General features: G+C 40.8%; 1 protein-coding gene across 2 annotated transcripts in view; it reads left to right on the top strand.

Moving 5' to 3' along the window:
* The window catches only part of SORCS2 (sortilin related VPS10 domain containing receptor 2), a gene marked incomplete at its 5' end in the record, with an annotated part of 544,971 nt that overhangs the window by 429,200 nt on the left and 97,288 nt on the right, over nucleotides 1–18,483 (top strand). For both annotated transcript variants that reach the window (XM_083862198.1, XM_083862199.1), the window contains 2 exons: nucleotides 3,308–3,472; nucleotides 14,706–14,779. In XM_083862198.1, the coding sequence (XP_083718324.1) occupies nucleotides 3,308–3,472; nucleotides 14,706–14,779 (239 nt within the window). The remainder of the gene's footprint in view (nucleotides 1–3,307; nucleotides 3,473–14,705; nucleotides 14,780–18,483) is intronic.

Here is an 18,483-nt window from a genome sequence, read left to right as displayed (position 1 = left end):
ATGGATTTAATTATGTTATTTTCAGATTTATTTGATACTTCTGTTAACTCCTGCCTCACTGACTTTTTCTGAAATGAGGAAAAGCATGCCATTTTTTAGTTTTAGAATGGTTTAATTCCTATATTGGCATGATGCATGTAGTATTTTTCTTATTTATTAGGGTTTTTTTTCTTTTCCCTTTTCTTTTCCCTTTGTTCATCTATAAGAGTTACTATTTTTACTCTTTTTCATTACAATCCAGTGTTTACCTCCTTGATTTTTTTTTTTTTTACTTCTGTGTAGCTATTGGAAGTTGTAGACTTACATCTGATCTGAATGTATACACGTGTTATTGTGGTTTATTTAGCTAGATGGAGATTAAGTACTGAGGTCTGAGATAAACAGCATAATATAAAGTAACAATTTACTAAAAAAAAAAAAATTGAAGAATCTCACAGGAGTGAGAAATGATATGTAAGACATTTAAAATGAGCTCAAAATTATCTGTGCCTAAAGTCTGTTCTGGTTTTTAAATACACAGTTATTCAAGGAAGTAGTTTATTTTGAGTTGAAACCCTCAGCCATCACTGCTAGTTGGCTCTCCAGATAGTTTGTCCCAGTTGCATCCCTTCCTCAGTTGCTTGCAGGAGGGTTTTGCTACTTGTTCCACTTACAAAGTAAATAAAACTTGTTATGGAAAGCATCTAATGTGGATACAATATTTAGTCTGGAGCATTTTCCTAAATAACTAGTGTTTGCCAGCAGGCAAGTCTGAGCACCTGGTGTGTTAGCTGTGGGAAGAAAATCTGTATGTCTGGCACATAATGACCAGTTTAAACTATTGAAATATAAATCACAACACTGAGTGGAATTCAAAACTATTTATTTAAATGAATTATAATGTGTGTGTGAATAAAAAAATAGTTAGCAACCCGCCATATATGCTACAATCTTCAGGCTGTTTTTTAAAAACAGATTTAGCTCCAAAAGATACATAATATTTTTGAAGGACAGCATTAGCAAATATCTCAGTGTGTTTGCATTACATTATAACAAGCATTTCTCTCATGATTTCAGTGCTGTTGAGTCCACATTATGGAACTTAGACATGCCTATATTTAAGCCTCATTAACAGTGAAAACCACTCCCTATTTTATAAATCTCATTCCTTTAGTATTTTGAAGCCATAATTTTTTATATTTTTGGAAGTATAAGATTTATAGAAGAAAAGCCAGACAGTATTTCTGTAGTTCAGAGATTACTGTTCTGTACAAGTGCAGTTCATGCCTTTTCTGGAGACCAGGTCCTTCTCTCTGTGTTCTGGTCACGAAGCAACAGGAATGAGCACTATATACCTCTCTTAGCAGGAAAATAGTTTGAATTTATTTATTTCCAAGAGAAAATAGATATTTTAAGCCTAAGTCACAAATGGAAGTCTGGCAAAAAGGTACAAATCTCTGTGCTGTGCATAAACACTTCTTCACTCCCCCTTGAGATGCAGGCACAGGGACAGGGCAGCACATGGCAGCCACATTCAATTTTAGGTTCATGCCATGCCTGCTGCAGAAACCCTAATAAATGAGTGGGTTGCAAGAATCTTTGAATGCTGTGTCTAGGCTACCAGCAGCTACTGATAGAGTGTAGATAGTAATGAATTAATAGACACTTCCCAAGAGACAGAAAGCCATTGGATACAGTAGAAATAAGAGAAGGCATTTGTGAAGATGTCATTTACAGAAGCTTTCCAATAAAAATGTCAGTTTCCTACTCTTGGGCAAATTATATCATTAAAAAATACAAGATTATAACAACGTAATGGGTTATTATTTTGCTCTTCTTACTGACCTAGTCACACAGCTAATGGAGTAGATTTCCCTTAATTTATGCTTTAGTGTGGAATTTCAGCACAGGACCATGAACCCTGAAGTATCTGCAGTTGTTTCTCTTGCTCAACAATGTCCTTCAATAAGTGCCCCATTTGTGGTATATGAAAGCCCTTGTAATTATGTAATTGTGTATGTGCTTCAAGGACAAGTGCACATGCTTAAGTTACTTGTCGAATTGGAACATCTATAAATGTTGAGTTTATAGTTTTCCCCCCAAAACCAATTGCAGTAAAAGCTCAGCCCAGCTGTCATGGCTGTATAATTCATTAAATTCATTAGAAGTTTCAAAAACTTTTGCTTCAGCTCTGCTCTAAAAAAGTGACTACATAAAAATTATACTGTTTTTGTTAATCTCTTTCCTTCTCTATGTTCACATTATTGTAATTCTGTTTGCATAGCTCATTGCCATTTATCTCTGTAAGCAATTTACAGTCACTGTATCACAGTGATCAGTATTCTGTGGTGTTTTCTGCACCATTTACTGAATATTCTAAATACATTTTGAATTAAGGATTTCTTTTTTAATTGGTTTTGAACTGTGAGCGAGAGAGAGCCCAGCTGGACTTTGAAAATCCAGTTTGTTTGCAGGCTATCAGTTGATAAAGGCATATTTTTTAATGCCAACTGGACCCTTTTGATCTGGAAAAACAATCAAAATGGATATTCACATTGGCAGTTTTAGAACCATGATGTTATAGCAAAAGGTGAAGAAGTTGAAATGAATGAAATTCTGACTAAATTATGTGGGGAGAATTTGCTTGTTGCTTAAAGCTTGACATAAAGGTCACACAAGGAGACAGCTCAAGATATTATCTTGAGTCAAGGCATTGTTTGGACCTGAAAAGGAAATGCAAATAATTTATTGGCATATTCTTCTGCATCAAAGTGAATTGCCTTTTTATTCAAAATATGTCAGGAAGAGGAGAATGGTGAAACAATGGAGAAATATTATAAAGAAGTTCTTTCTCCTTGGTCATTCTTCTGCTATGGCAATGATTATTTTTACAATTAGTAGCCTCACTACATAAGAGATGTGTTCATATGGATGTGTTCATATGGATGTGTTAAAATAAGTCATTACTAGTTTGTTTTGGGGTTTTTTTTGCTAGTCTGGAGATTTTATATTGTGGCCTCATGAACCTTGTACAAGCACCAAAACCCAAGACAGTCATTCTGAGGAAAGATGAGGACCATAATCAGTTTGGTGTGGATTGCAAGAGAAGTTATAGAATGTAACATTCACTGATTTGGTCAGGGAAGATTAATAAAATTTTTCAATTCATATCTCTTAGGTGATTTGAGTTTCTTGTCTTCAGAATTTTGATACTGCAGTAAGGTTAGGTGTGAACAAAATCTGACATTTACACAAAAGAAATAAGGCTGTGTTGTCTGTTATAGAGAAATCAGGCTTCTGAAAGTATGTTGTTGTTTTTGTCTTTTAGATAATTCTTGTAAGTTCTTCCCATAACGACCATGACCAAAGCCTTTTCATAAGCACAGATGAAGGAGCCACTTTCCAGAAACAACCCATCTCTTTCTTTGTGGAAACTCTCCTTTTTCACCCAAAAGAAGAAGATAAAGTACTTGCTTATACCAAGGAAGGCAAGGTAAGTCTTGAAGATACTGCATTTCTTTGAAATTTAGGAATTACTCAATTAAGATTATATATAGCAGTTCTGACATGCTGATTAGTGTTTGGCTTTATGAAACAACAATTGCCCAGAAGGAAATCTTATAGTGGTTTTGAGATTTATTTAAATACTTATTTTAATAATGTCCAAGTCTTTGTGGTTATGGTAGTTTCAATCCTAGCATTTTCAGTTGATATGAATACCGGGAATATTTATTTATCCTTCTGCATAATGCAGTTAAATAATAGTGAAACATGCTCCTCCCTAGAAAGTGACCATAACGGATTTATAGTAAAGTAGAAAGTTAATGGAGTTAAAATATTGCCTCCAAAGGCTATTCACAGGATATAAAATAAACTCATACAAAACAAACTGCAACCTCATATAGCAGAATAGGATTTGTGGAATCAGTGACTCTATAGAAATGTAGAATAATTATCTCCCTTATGATGGCTTTATACCACTTGCAGATTCAGGAGCTGCTCATGTTTGTAAATTTCTTTGCCTCTTTCAGATTTTTTTTCTGGGTAAACTGTGAAGTCAATTTTCTGGGTGGGTTGGGCTAAGCACTGATGAGTGTGCACACCATCTGGAAGTGTGTAGCTCATCTCTTCTTCACAGTGCCAAAGCTGCAGCTGCAAACTCACTGTCATTCTGGTCCTGGTAGCAGCCTTGACTCACTTCCACCACTACTCCTGTTTTAAACTGAAATTGGTTAACTCCAGTCTGTTTTACCCTCATCATACCTCACAGAAAGTGGATATTTAGGTGGTGAGATAAGTCAGAGAAGTTGCACATACTGCAGCCAAATACTGCACTGATTCCAGTGATGTTCTATCAAGTCATCCTTTTGGACATGTTTTTGAATATACAAGTTAACAGCTGATCCCAAAGCAATTCATGTTTACAGGTATTTGCAAATAAGGATAGAACTAGAATAAAAAACATAGCAAACCAAACAAAGTCACAAATTACACTAAATATTTTACTTAGCTTTGATTTAAAATCCTAACACAATAAAAATAATTTTAATGCATGTTATGTAAATAAAATACTTCAGGGAAGCCTGAAGTAAAGAAAAGCCTTTGATGTGAAAATATCTTTTTTCAGTTTGACTTTTGTTCCTGAGTAGATATGATTACTGAATTTTTTATAGTTACAGAATGGCAGAATCATGAAGTATAAAAGTCCAGAGTGTATTGAACAAGTTGTCCAGCCCACAACAATTGGGTAGACGAATTTGTCAGAAGAGAGCAGGAGATAGAAGCACAAAGTGAAGCAGTTGGTGTGTGTTTTGATGAATTAAGCAAGTTAGGAAGATTGTCAGGAGTTTCATACTTGGACAATCTCTGAAAAGGAGTGGTGCTACTATTTACCGTGCTTAAAATGTGACTGGACCAAAGAAACAAAGGAAAAAAAAATCAGTAAGGAATAGTTCTGCAGGAGTAGCTGGGAGAGTCAGGTAATCTGATGGACTTTTCTCAGGTTTTCAATGACACTAAAAAGAGTCAACCATAAAGACTTCCTTGACAAGTCTTACATCTTTACCTTGGATGTGTAGGAATGAAGGATGCTTTTGACTATAACTGGGTCAGTAACCTGCTTATGTTTTCTATGGAATCTGATATATTTGGCCTAGAAGAGAGAGGAAGATAAAGTGATGTCAGCAGAGAAGGAGTTGAAAATCAAAATTGCAGCTTGACACAAGAAAAGGTCACTGTACTAAAATCAATGATCTTGCAAGATAACGTTGGTCTGAAATTGCCCTGAAGAGTCAGTATACTCTAGGTTTTTGAGTTTAGTAACGTTACCTTCCCCAAAAGAATGTAACACAATCTAAAACTAAGGAGAAACCATTAGCTCCTGTTACTGAAATGATTTCTCACAAAGGCACTTTGGATACTGCAAGGCATGCCAGGAATCAGGTCCTTCATAAATAGCAGTCAGCAAGGCTTCTTTGTTACTGGAGCATCATGGACTTTCTCACAGCTTTTGATTTGATTTAGGGCTTATTTCATATTGCAAGATATGCATTGTTCTTTCATTCAGAACCCTAGATGCTGTTTAAATAAATCTCTAGCCTCTAGCTGACACCATAAATGAATGCAAATCCAGTCAATGTGGTTGGATTAATCCATTTACTGCCTCAAATCTATATGCTGTTTTTCTGGCTACCTCTCAGTTATAATGAATAACAATCATCTATTTGCTGAGCCTACATAAATGCTTCTATATTTTTTAAAAAAATGTCAAGGATGCAATAGATTTTAATTGTTCATTTGGAAGCAGAAGGGATGAAATAATGGCAAAGCAGAACAATATTTTCAATATTTTTAAAAAAGCTTTTCCATACATTTATTGCACAAGTGAGAATAAGCAGAATTATAAGACCTATTAGATCTGTTTGCTTCAGCCAAAGATTTTAACTGTCCACTAAAAAAACTGTTTTAACATCCCATCTAATCTCATTTAATAGTTTTCTGTTGGAAAACAGAATACATATGGGTCACTTGAGTTTTTTTATTACAAAAAGTTCAATGTGTATGTAAGTTAGTTATGTGTTATTTTTTATCTATTTCAAATACTGTGCCAGTTAAAAATTCATTTCAGTTTGAATATGCCCTATTAGTCCTACTTCACTGTCCCTTACAATAAGATTGCAGGGCTTCTTCCCCCTGCAGAAAGCCAAAGTGTTCACTCGTAAGCTCCTAGACTTCAATCTGAAATGTGTGTATGAGCAGGTTGTTTGGGTTTGGGGGAGAGGGGGTGGATTTGGTTTGGCCTTTGACTTCTCTTGTACAGGCCTCACTGTTCAAAGTGCAAAAATCTTTCATTTTCTTCTGAAATTCCTTGATGACACAAATATATCCTTTTGTTCATGTGCCGGTGTTGTCCCTTGTCCTAAATAGTTCTCTTCCCTCTTGCCAGGAACTTCTGAATTCTTGGCTTTCTTTGCAGCTTAGACAGCAGGGTTAGCATAGTGCATTAAATGGTCATCTGTCCCAGATCTAAGCAGTGTACTGAGGGTGGTTACCTGGTGAGCAGGGACTCTTTAGAAAAAAGGTGACTCCAGTGGTTATCTTTTCTGCAATGCCTGTGGTGACAAGTGTTTGAAGAAGTAAGCAACTTAGGTTCTTTACCCTGCACAGTCCAGTCATTCACAGCCACATCCATCCCTGCAAGGAGGTTGCTCAGAGCAGGATGTTATAAAATACCCTGGTTGCAGCGAATCCTAAACCACATTAAATTCATACCAGAAATTTAGCAGGCAAATCAGCAACCTGGCTCTGCAGCCCTGTCATTTAGCTCTGAGGATGAAGAATTTTTGATCCCTGATCATTTCTGTCTGTCCTGGATTTGTGAGATAAGAATGTATTCTATTTGCCATCTGTTGGAGGTGGGGGGCAGTTATCTTATCTCTTCCAAGAACAATGTCTCCCTCCGGGGAGATGCCTCCTGCTAATGGGCCATTAAGTGACTCACTGCATGACTGATAAGGTACATCATCCCATTGTGAGATGCTCCACCCAGAAGGAGGAACCAAGCATTCCTACCTGCATAAAATAAGCTTGGTCTAAGCCATCGGCCCAGTTTTTCTTCACTGGATTCCCAGAGGAGCAGCCATCTTCGCTGGATTCCCAGAGAAGCAGCTTCTTCCCTGCTGGATTCTCAGAGGAGGACCGGGCCCATCTACTCTATCACCAGACCTTCACAGAGAACTATACCCTTCTACAGGATCTCTGCTTCAGCAGCATTTCATCTGCCACTGCAGGAGGCACAGCCACCATCCAACTGGACTTTTACCAACACCCTGACTCCTCAGGGTGTCAGGTTTTCTGACTGTATCAGTAGTTTTGTTTGTACTAATTACATTTGTTGTTTTTTTTTCTATTTTAGTTTTTTCTAGTAAATAACTATTATTCCCATTCCCATACCTTTGCCTGAGAGCTGTTTTTTTTTTTTATTTTGAAATTGTGGTAATTCGGAGGGAGGGAGGGGGTTTACCTTTCCCACTTCACAGGAGGCTTTTGCCTTCCTTTACAGACTCCTGTCTTTTCAAACTAAGACAGATCTTGGCGCCCAACGTGGGGCTCGAGGGCATTGAAAGGAAAAAGGGAATAATAGTTCTTAAGTAATCTAATTGTGTGTACTGATATAGAAACATCTTTGAGTGTCACCATGTGGTCTAGCTTACCTTGGTTTGGGTGGCACGTGATCGTGGCTGTATTTCTCCCATTTGCAGGCCCTTATCTAGATATGGGTCCTATAACTAAGGCTACTGTGGCTGTTATCCAGTTTGGCTTATGGGTTAATAAGGTGAGGAATTCATGGATCTTTAAGTTCCTCTGGAAGGCAGGTACATGGATTCAGAGCTATCATACACTAACTGTGTGTTTTTGGGGTTACCTTAATAATGGTACCTATTGTGAAGAAATGACACCAGGGGAGATTTTCTCCCAACCTTTTAACCATCTTTTTGGGTCTGCTCCACCAGTTTTTGAAGGGTTAAGATCCACTCTGAATGCTAATGATGTCATACAATGGGTGGTGTTGTTGATATGCCTGTTATATTTAGCACTCAGAGATAAGGGAAGATTAACATGGAGAACTACCCTGACACCTGCCCCAGAGACTAGAGATGCTGCTGTTCCAGAGCCTGACCCTGCCCCACAGTCTGTCTCAGAAATGAACCACCCAGATTGGGTGGGGGTTCTGGTTAAGGAGATGAGTCAGATGCTGAAGGAGTGCATTTCCCCAGCTATTGAGAAACCCTCACTTTGCCTTCAAGAGGGACAGCCAAATAGTACAGCAGTGGAACCCACAGGTGTTACAACTGTCCAGGGTCCAGCCGAACCACAAAGGCAGTCACAGCCAGCAGCAGTTGCCCCGGTAGAAACAAGGAGGTCTAAGATGAAAGCTGAGCACCCAGATAAGGATAGGAATGGAGGAACCTCACAACCCACAGGGGAGCCAGAGGTTGCAATCATCACCGAGTCCCTGAGGTACGAAAGTCTCCGTAACCTGCACAAAGATATTGTGCGACGGGGACGTGAGGCTTATACTACCTGGTTACTCCGGGTCTGGGATCTTATGGGTACAGGCGTGCAGCTGGATGGTGGTGAGGCAAGGAACTTGGGACCCTTGACCCAGGACTCAGGTATGAATCAGATTTTTGTAAGGGAGCCAGGGTCTCTTTCTCTCTGGGAGCGGCTTTTAATGAGTGTCAGAGAGAGGTTTGTCCACAGGGAAAGAATGCAGGAGCACCACCATAGGATGCGCTGGAAGACCCTTGAGGAAGGGATCCAACAGCTGAGGGAAGTAGCAATATTGGAGGTACTCTTCGGGAGGGATGGACAGCATGACAATGACCCCGACAAAGTCAGGTGCACAGGGCAAATGCTGTGGAGCCTAGCAAACCTTGGGCCATCTCAATACACCACTTTTATTGCAACAATTGATGCAGATACTAACCGAAAGACCGTGGGTTCTGTTGCCAACAAGCTGAGGAATTATGAGAGCATGATCAATGGCCCAATGCAGGCTCATATCTCAGCTGTGATTAAGGAGTTCAAAGAGGAGATGAGGGAGGAGATGAAGAAAGTTTATGCAGCCCCTGTGCGAGTTACAGGCCCCAAATTCAGTGCCCAACATTCCCCAGCTAGAGACAGAGGGTACACCCCAAGGGCCAATTTGTGGTTCTTCCTGCGTGACCATGGGGAAGACATGGGTAGGTGGGATGGGAAACCCACCTCTGTCCTGGCAGCACGGGTGCGTCAGCTCAAAGAGGGAAACTCTAACCGAGGAACTTCCACCAAGGTGAAGGTAGCCTCGACCTCCCATGACCGAGCTGCCGGGTATGATGTGTCAGATCCCCTTGAAGGAACCTCTAGTATGTATGCCCAGGAAGGGAATAATAACCAGTGTTAGAGGTGCCCTGTCTCTAGCCAGGGAGAGGCACGGGAAAACCGGATCTTCTGGACAGTGTGGATCCGATGGCCTGGCACATCAGAGCCACAAAAATATGATGCTTTAGTTGATACTGGTGCGCAGTGTACTTTAATACCATCGGGACAGGTGGGGGCAGAGGCTGTTTCCATTGCTGGTGTGACAGGGGGATCTCAGCAACTGACCCTGGTGGAAGCCGAGGTGAGCCTGACCGGGAAGGAGTGGAAGAAACATTCTATTGTGACCGGCCCAGACGCTCCATGTATTCTAGGCATAGACTTTCTCCGGAACGGCTATTACAAAGACCCAAAGGGACTCAGGTGGGCTTTTGGAATAGCTGCTGTAGAGGCAGAGAACATTAAGCAGTTGAACACCTTGCCTGGATTATCAGAGAACCCGTCTGCAGTAGGACTCCTGAGGGTGGAAGAGCAACGTGTGCCAATTGCGACCTCAACAGTGCACCGCCGGCAATATCGGACAGATCGAGATGCTGTGATCCCCATCCACCGGATGATTCGTGAGCTGGAGAGCCAAGGGGTGGTCAGCAAAACTCACTCACCCTTCAACAGCCCCATCTGGCCTGTGCGCAAATCCGACAGAGAATGGAGATTGACTGTGGACTACCGTGGCTTGAATGAAGTGACTCCACCGCTGAGCGCTGCCGTGCCGGACATGCTGGAACTCCAGTACGAGCTGGAGTCCAAAGCAGCAAAGTGGTATGCCACTATTGACATTGCTAACGCGTTTTTCTCCATTCCTCTGGCAGCAGAATGCAGGCCTCAGTTTGCTTTCACGTGGAGAGGTGTGCAGTACACCTGGAACCGACTGCCCCAGGGGTGGAAACACAGCCCCACCATCTGCCATGGACTGATCCAGACTGCACTGGAGAAGGGTGAGGCTCCAGAACACCTGCAATACATCGATGACATCATTGTGTGGGGGAGCACAGTGGCAGAGGTGTTTGAGAAAGGAGAAAAAATCATCCAGATTCTCCTGAAAGCCGGTTTCGCCATTAAGAAGAGCAAAGTCAAAGGACCTGCCCGAGAGATCCAGTTCCTTGGAGTGAAATGGCAAGATGGACGCCGCCAGATTCCCACTGAGGTCATCAACAAGATCACGGCGATGTCTCCACCGACCAGCAAAAAGGAAACACAAGCTTTCCTGGGTGCCATAGGATTTTGGAGAATGCACATTCCCGAGTATAGCCAGATTGTGAGCCCTCTCTACCTGGTTACCCGCAAGAAGAACGATTTCCACTGGGGCCCTGAACAGCAGCAAGCCTTCACCCAGATCAAGCAGGAGATTGCTCATGCGGTAGCCCTTGGCCCAGTCAGGACGGGACCAGAGGTGAAGAACGTGCTCTACTCTGCAGCCGGGAACAATGGCTTGTCCTGGAGCCTTTGGCAGAAGGTGCCTGGTGAGACTCGAGGCCGACCCTTGGGATTCTGGAGCCGAGGTTACAGAGGGTCCGAAGCCAACTACACCCCAACAGAGAAAGAAATCTTGGCTGCCTATGAAGGAGTTCAAGCCGCCTCGGAGGTGATTGGCACGGAAGCACAACTCCTCCTGGCACCCCGACTCCCGGTGCTGGGCTGGATGTTCAAAGGAAAGGTTCCCACTACCCACCATGCCACTGATGCTACATGGAGCAAATGGATTGCCCTTATCACCCAGCGTGCCCGTATTGGAAATCCGAATCGCCCTGGGATTTTAGAGATAATTACGAACTGGCCGGAAGGTGAAAACTTCGGTCTCACTGATGATGAGGAACAGGAACAAGTGACAAGGGCTGAAGAAGCGCCACCATATAACCAACTACCAGCAGAGGAAACATGCTACGCTCTTTTCACTGACGGTTCTTGTCGCATCGTAGGGATAAACCGAAAGTGGAAAGCAGCTGTATGGAGCCCCACACGACAGGTTGCACAGGCTACCGAAGGAGAAGGTGGATCGAGCCAACTCGCTGAGCTCAAGGCTGTTCAGCTGGCCCTGGACATTGCTGAAAGGGAGAAGTGGCCAAGGCTCTACCTTTACACCGATTCGTGGATGGTAGCCAATGCTCTGTGGGGGTGGCTGGGAAGGTGGAGAAAGGCCAACTGGCAGCGCAGAGGAAAACCCATCTGGGCTGCTGATATATGGAAAGACATTGCCTCTCGGGTGGAGAAACTAACAGTGAAAGTCCGTCATGTAGATGCCCATGTCCCCAAAAGTCGGGCTAATGAGGAGCACCGAAACAACGAGCAAGTAGATCAGGCAGCAAGAATAGAGGTGTCAAAGATAGACCTAGATTGGCACCATAAGGGGGAGTTGTTCCTGGCTCGATGGGCCCATGATGCGTCAGGTCATCAGGGCAGAGATGCCACCTACAAGTGGGCACGAGACCGAGGGGTAGACCTAACCATGGACAGCATTTCTCAGGTTATCCATGACTGTGAGACGTGTGCTGCCATCAAACAGGCCAAGCGGGTGAAGCCCCTATGGTATGGTGGACGGTGGTCCAAGTACAAGTATGGGGAGGCCTGGCAGATAGACTACATCACACTGCCCCAGACACGCCAAGGCAAGCGCTACGTGCTGACCATGGTGGAAGCCACCACTGGATGGCTAGAGACCTACCCTGTGCCTCATGCCACCGCCCGGAACACCATCTTAGGCCTAGAAAAGCAAGTCCTGTGGAGACATGGCACCCCTGAGAGAATAGAGTCGGACAACGGAACCCATTTCAAGAACAGCCTTATCAACACCTGGGCCAGAGAACATGGTATCGAATGGATATATCATATTCCCTATCATGCTCCAGCTGCCGGCAAAGTTGAACGGTGCAACAGACTCCTTAAGACCACCCTGAAGGCACTTGGTGGTGGAACTTTTAGAAACTGGGAAATGAACCTGGCAAAAGCAACCTGGATGGTCAACACCCGAGGGTCCATCAATCGAGCTGGTCCTGCCCAGTCTGAACCCGTGCACACAGTAGATGGAGATAAAGTCCCTGTGGTACATATGAAAGGTATTTTAGGAAAAACTGTTTGGATTAATCCCACCTCAGGCAGAGACAAACCCATCCGTGGGATTGTTTTTGCTCAAGGACCTGGTTATACTTGGTGGGTAATGCAGAAAGATGGAGAAACCCGTTGTGTACCACAAGGAAACCTAGTCTTAAGTGAGAAATGGGTGTAAGATTTCATTGTGATGCAGATGGAAATAGAATAAGGGGTGGATAATGTCCTGGATTTGTGAGATAAGAATGTATTCTATTTGCCATCTGTTGGAGGTGGGGGGCAGTTATCTTATCTCTTCCAAGAACAATGTCTCCCTCCGGGGAGATGCCTCCTGCTAATGGGCCATTAAGTGACTCACTGCATGACTGATAAGGTACATCATCCCATTGTGAGATGCTCCACCCAGAAGGAGGAACCAAGCATTCCTACCTGCATAAAATAAGCTTGGTCTAAGCCATCGGCCCAGTTTTTCTTCACTGGATTCCCAGAGGAGCAGCCATCTTCGCTGGATTCCCAGAGAAGCAGCTTCTTCCCTGCTGGATTCTCAGAGGAGGACCGGGCCCATCTACTCTATCACCAGACCTTCACAGAGAACTATACCCTTCTACAGGATCTCTGCTTCAGCAGCATTTCATCTGCCACTGCAGGAGGCACAGCCACCATCCAACTGGACTTTTACCAACACCCTGACTCCTCAGGGTGTCAGGTTTTCTGACTGTATCAGTAGTTTTGTTTGTACTAATTACATTTGTTGTTTTTTTTTCTATTTTAGTTTTTTCTAGTAAATAACTATTATTCCCATTCCCATACCTTTGCCTGAGAGCTGTTTTTTTTTTTTATTTTGAAATTGTGGTAATTCGGAGGGAGGGAGGGGGTTTACCTTTCCCACTTCACAGGAGGCTTTTGCCTTCCTTTACAGACTCCTGTCTTTTCAAACTAAGACACTGTCTGTGCATTGACTGGGTCAATACTGCAGTAAGTAGTCTGAGTCCTCATTGTAGTTTCCTACCCTGTGGTCTATCTACTTTAATCAAGTGTGCAATGGGAGAAAGCCCAGTCATTGTGGAATGCAGAGTAACTGGGAAATTCTCTTCTATCTCTAATTCAAACTTCATCAAATTTACCCATGTAGTTTACGCTACATTACCTCAACCTTTATCTTTGCATATTAATATTGCCATTTTTCTGTGGTAGAAGATAGTACATAACTGCTGGGTTTTTTTATCTTTTGTCATTAAACCTGTCATTTTAAAACATAAACATTCCTTAATACTCCTTATAAGATACTTTCCCCCAGAACGCTCAGTTACTGAATTGGTGACTTCTACATCAGAGAAGAACAGTTTTACTTGCCAATTTTTCCCCCTTATTAGAGATATCAAGAGAAAACCCATCTTATGTAAATTGGATCAAATAAGAAATGCATGCAGACAGCGGGGGGCTTTAAATCTGTCTTTTAGAAGTCTGATAGAAACTTCCTATTTTAACAACAGGAAACATATTTTGAAGGCAAATGCTAAAGGAAGGAGATTTTTTAAGAGCTATTTTAGATCCCACGTTATTCTGGGAGAAAACATCTTTCATCTGCACTCTTGATATCCATCCATTTCATTAGCATTTTATTTTTTTTACCAGAGGGGAACTGTTCATAGAGAAGGTGGAGCTGGAATCCTTCTCCTCCAGGGCATCTTCTGCCTCAGTGCTGAAGGACCACTTCTCATGGGTTACAAATTAGTGTCTGTGGAGCAACCCCACAACTGCATCTGTAATCAAATCTCTTAAGCATTTCTGTACTATATTTTGGTCCTCTTTTAGCAGAGTTTTAAATCCACTGACTTCCTGGCTTAAGTATTTTTGATGGCATTAAGGCTTGAAGCATAAAGGAAACATGTGTGCTTCTTTGGTCAATGAATGGGAAGAAGAAGTGCCCTTTTACCATCCCTCTTGTGTAACCATGCTGAGGGTAAAATAGAATCTGACTCCAAATGAATTGTGTTTTCACAGTAAACAAAAAGTCATTGTTGCAAAATTTTCTTTATTACAGATGTTATTTTAAAATAATTTCTCTATGAAAGGCTGTTACTCTGAAAAACAAGGTACTGAGCTCCTGGTAATGTGTTTTTGGGTTTATTTGGCATTTTTTTCCCCTTTTAATTTGTATACAATCTATCTTTCTAATAGTGATATAGGGCCTGTCTTTGAAGATGTACAGTATTATCAGTTTCCTATCATCTAATTTTTCACCTTTTTTTCTCTTTTTCTAGATTTATGTATCTATTGACTTGGGGAAAAAATGGAATCTTCTGCAGGAACGAGTTTCTAAAGATCATTTTTTTTGGTAAGAAGCCTGTTATTTTTGAAATAATAAAATAAACAGCAAAAGTATTTCATTCTCATCCAAGAAGATGTTTACAGAGGTGTGGATGGGGACTGTGTGAGCTTTGGCATCCTTTGCAGATGATGGTAATGTTTCTGTATCCTCTATGGTAAAATCGTACTCCTGCCAGGGATCATACTCAGTATCAGCACATGGAAGGGTTATAGGTCTGGATCTATGGAGCCCAAGACTAAAGAAAGCTGCAATGTAGAATGAAGTTGCTCTCCATTTTACTGGTGAAATTGATCTTTTGAAAGGAGAGGAGTCTTTTTGCAAAAAAGACCTATAATTTTTTTTTAAGAGGCTGGATCATACCTGCTAACTGGAGTCATATATCCACTTGCACTACTAAGGAAGCTGGTGAAAAATATGACTTTATTATGAGGACATATATATCTAATTATTTCATTTTCAGTTCAAGTATTGTGCAGATATCTCACATTGTGTATGTGTCTCCCAAAGTATTTAAGAAGTGATTTAAACAGGTTGACAAAATGTTTGAAAAGTAAGTTAGTGTCTTTATTTTACAATTAAAATTATTTTGAAAATGGTATAGCTTCTTTAAAACCAAAATTAAAAATTTGATACTGTTTTAATTAATTTTATTTTTTTATATTGGTCGATTTCACGCTCACTTCCACCTTTCACATTTAATTTCAATGTTAAATATGTATTTTTTAATTACAGGTTTAAGTCATACTATGCTAGACTTGTGTTCCCTAAATGGCTTTTAACTTCTAAATGGACTCTGATCCTTGTCAGTTGTGCAAAGTATATATAATTTTCCATATGTCTATGGAAGCATATCTGGCTTTCTGTGGCATTTTGTGGTTTTCTGGGGGTGGTGCCAGTATTGGAATAGATACCTGATTTTCCTCTCATCTGTGACCCTCCCAGGTTTTCACATAGTTGTTTCACTCTTGTCTTGAAATAAATACTCATCCTGGCCACACCTGGGGTAAAACAAAGCAACAAAACAAAACCTACCTAAACTTCTGGTTACGAGGCACACAGAGGTGTTGTGGTATCTACAGATACATTGGCCACTGCCCAAAGTGTAATTTGGTGAGTCCAAGGTTGTGCTGGCACCTGTGCTGCTGCTGATGCTGCTGCTGCTGAAGCTGGGCAGGGGGAAGGTTAGGACTGGGCAGACGCGTGGACATTTCAAACCCTGTCTGAAAGAGCTGGGGGCACAAGACCTAACCTGCCCTGCTGGTCTCATTAGCCCTGAGCACAATACACCAGCTTTTTCACGCTTCTAAGTGCCTCATTTTCAATCTGCAACCAACTTACTGCCCATCATTTTAGAAAAGTAGCCTATGATTGGGTTATAGAACATTTGTCTGATTTATTTCAGTTTGCCCCAACTTTATCTGCTGAAACAGTTGAACAGACACTTGAGCAGACACTTCCTGCTTACTTCTCCTGCAAAGTATAGCTTTGAACAGCTCTTGAACAGCTTATTTGTTGCACAGCAGGTGGAGTTTCATAGGCCATACACTTTGCAGGTCTTTTAAGTACCCTGTGGAAAGATTTAGTTGTTTTTAAGTAGCATTGTGTGTCAGAAATGTCATGTCTGACTTATAACCAAGTCTTCCCTAGCAAGATTATATGGGATGTAAATCATGAGGGCATATGGTTATCTGTCTTTAATAAAAATATTTTTAAATGCATGGAGTCTAAAATCCATCCAAGTCAGTAACAGGTAAGAAATAAGAATGACAGCCTCTCTCACAGACTTTTTTTATTGGAGTTTTTTTCTCATCTGACACTTAGCACAGTTGAATTATGAAAAATACAGAAAACCAATGAAATATGTGTCAGTTTTGCTCCAACCCAGATAATCTGTCACTGTTTTCTCTATGTAAGGATTAAAGCCAACAAGGACATGTTTAATATTTAAGGCTGTATTTTGCTGTTTCAGAATCCTTATGTTTCCTTATATCATTTGATCGGAATAACTCCAGTGTAGTACTTCAAAGTCATGGTTGTTCATAAATGTCACATTCCTCACAAATAAAAATTATAAATTTGAAGAGTCTGTACATATATAACTGGTAGAAATATTTTCGAGGGGGTTCTTTTCTGCTTTTCTACGTGTAGACTGGAGTGATTTCTCTGAAAAACTGTATAGCCAGCAACAGCAAGGGTTTGGAAGCAGATGTTAGTGCATCACTACCAAATTATCCTTCTCATAAACTTACATAGCATAAAGATATGTGTTTTACTTCTATCTCATATGGAAATTTGCAATATATAAAGAGTCAGCTGTGAGTGGAGAGTTGGACATGATGGCTTTCCAGTGGGAGTTTGTCTGTCATGTGAGGCTTTCCTCAGTATTTATGCCCTTTGTCACCCAAATTACCTGAGTGCCAGAGAGAAACAAGTGTTTGTGTCATTTTCAACAGATTGGGCTTTGTAACAGTTTGACTGTAAGGACACCAAGTCTAGTGTTGTTTTCCTGTCAGCGTACATCTGATGTGTTAAAAATATTGTGTCAAACTAATTGTACATCTCTTGATGAATTGAGGGCATGTCTCTTGCTGATTGTGGCTGGTTGTGCCAAGAACATTTCACTGGGCAGATCTTTAGCAGATGTTTCCTCTTTGATTTCAATTTGAGCTTTGCCACTGAGGTTAATAATATAGCCTAAGATTTTTATTTTAGTCTGGTAGCTACAAATATTATCAGTCATAATATTTTCCTGTGCTTTGTAAAAAACCATTTTTTTCTCTGCCTCCAGAAGTAGCCAGATCTTCTTGCATTTCCTGAAAAAGCTTTTTTTTGTTTGTTTTGCTCAATGAAAATCTAAATACAGTTAATTTAATGGAATGTGTTACGTATTTATATTAAGGCAAGGTCAGTAGAGACTGAGTATTTTAAATATTTATGTTCAGATACTTACTATAGATTTATAAGCAATATATTAATATCATCTTTTAGGTTTTATTTGCTTTCCAAGTATTCTTGATCCTTCCTTGAATATCTTTTTAGATTTAATGTGTGGAATTTGATCTTTCATGATAGTGGAACTAATGAAAATATTATTGGCATCAGTGGAAAGTGTATACAACCATCTCTAACTTAGGAGCACAGAATATTTTCTTTCTTCTGTGATACAGTGTGATCTTTTCTTACACTGTCCTAGCTGATTTTCCTATTTGTTTATTTATTCTTTTGGAAAAGAAAGCTGACTAAGCCTTCATAAGAGTTTGTCTTCTCCTAGCATTTTAGGAGACAAAGGAGGCTTCCCAGAGAACTGGTTGATGCCCCAGGCCTGTCAATGTTTAAGAGACATTTGGGCAATGCCATCAACCACTTGCTTTAAATTTTGGTCAGTGATAAATAGGTCAGACAGGAGGATTGGAGGGTTGTTAGTGCCTTCCAACTGGAATAGTTTATTGTATTCTATTCTAAAACCAGAAGAATATAAAGCAAAAGCACGAAAGGTAGATTTGAAACTAACAATAAAATAAAATACGAAGTCACACTGTAATTAAAAAATTGTATCAGCATATAGAAAAAAGTTTTATTTCTGTATAAATACTAATTAGCCTTATTTTTTAAAAATTTATTTTGAGCAACTTCATTTTCTGTAAAATTAAGAAACTTCTCATGCTGTGATCAGTTTTACTTCTGCCTATTTGCCCCAGTGTGATGATTGC

This window comes from Zosterops lateralis (assembly GCF_965231275.1).
Source record: "Zosterops lateralis genome assembly, chromosome: 5".
NCBI lineage: Eukaryota > Metazoa > Chordata > Aves > Passeriformes > Zosteropidae > Zosterops > Zosterops lateralis.
The sequence above is the reverse complement of the archived record's forward strand: the minus strand, read 5'-3'. Positions and strand labels throughout refer to the sequence as shown.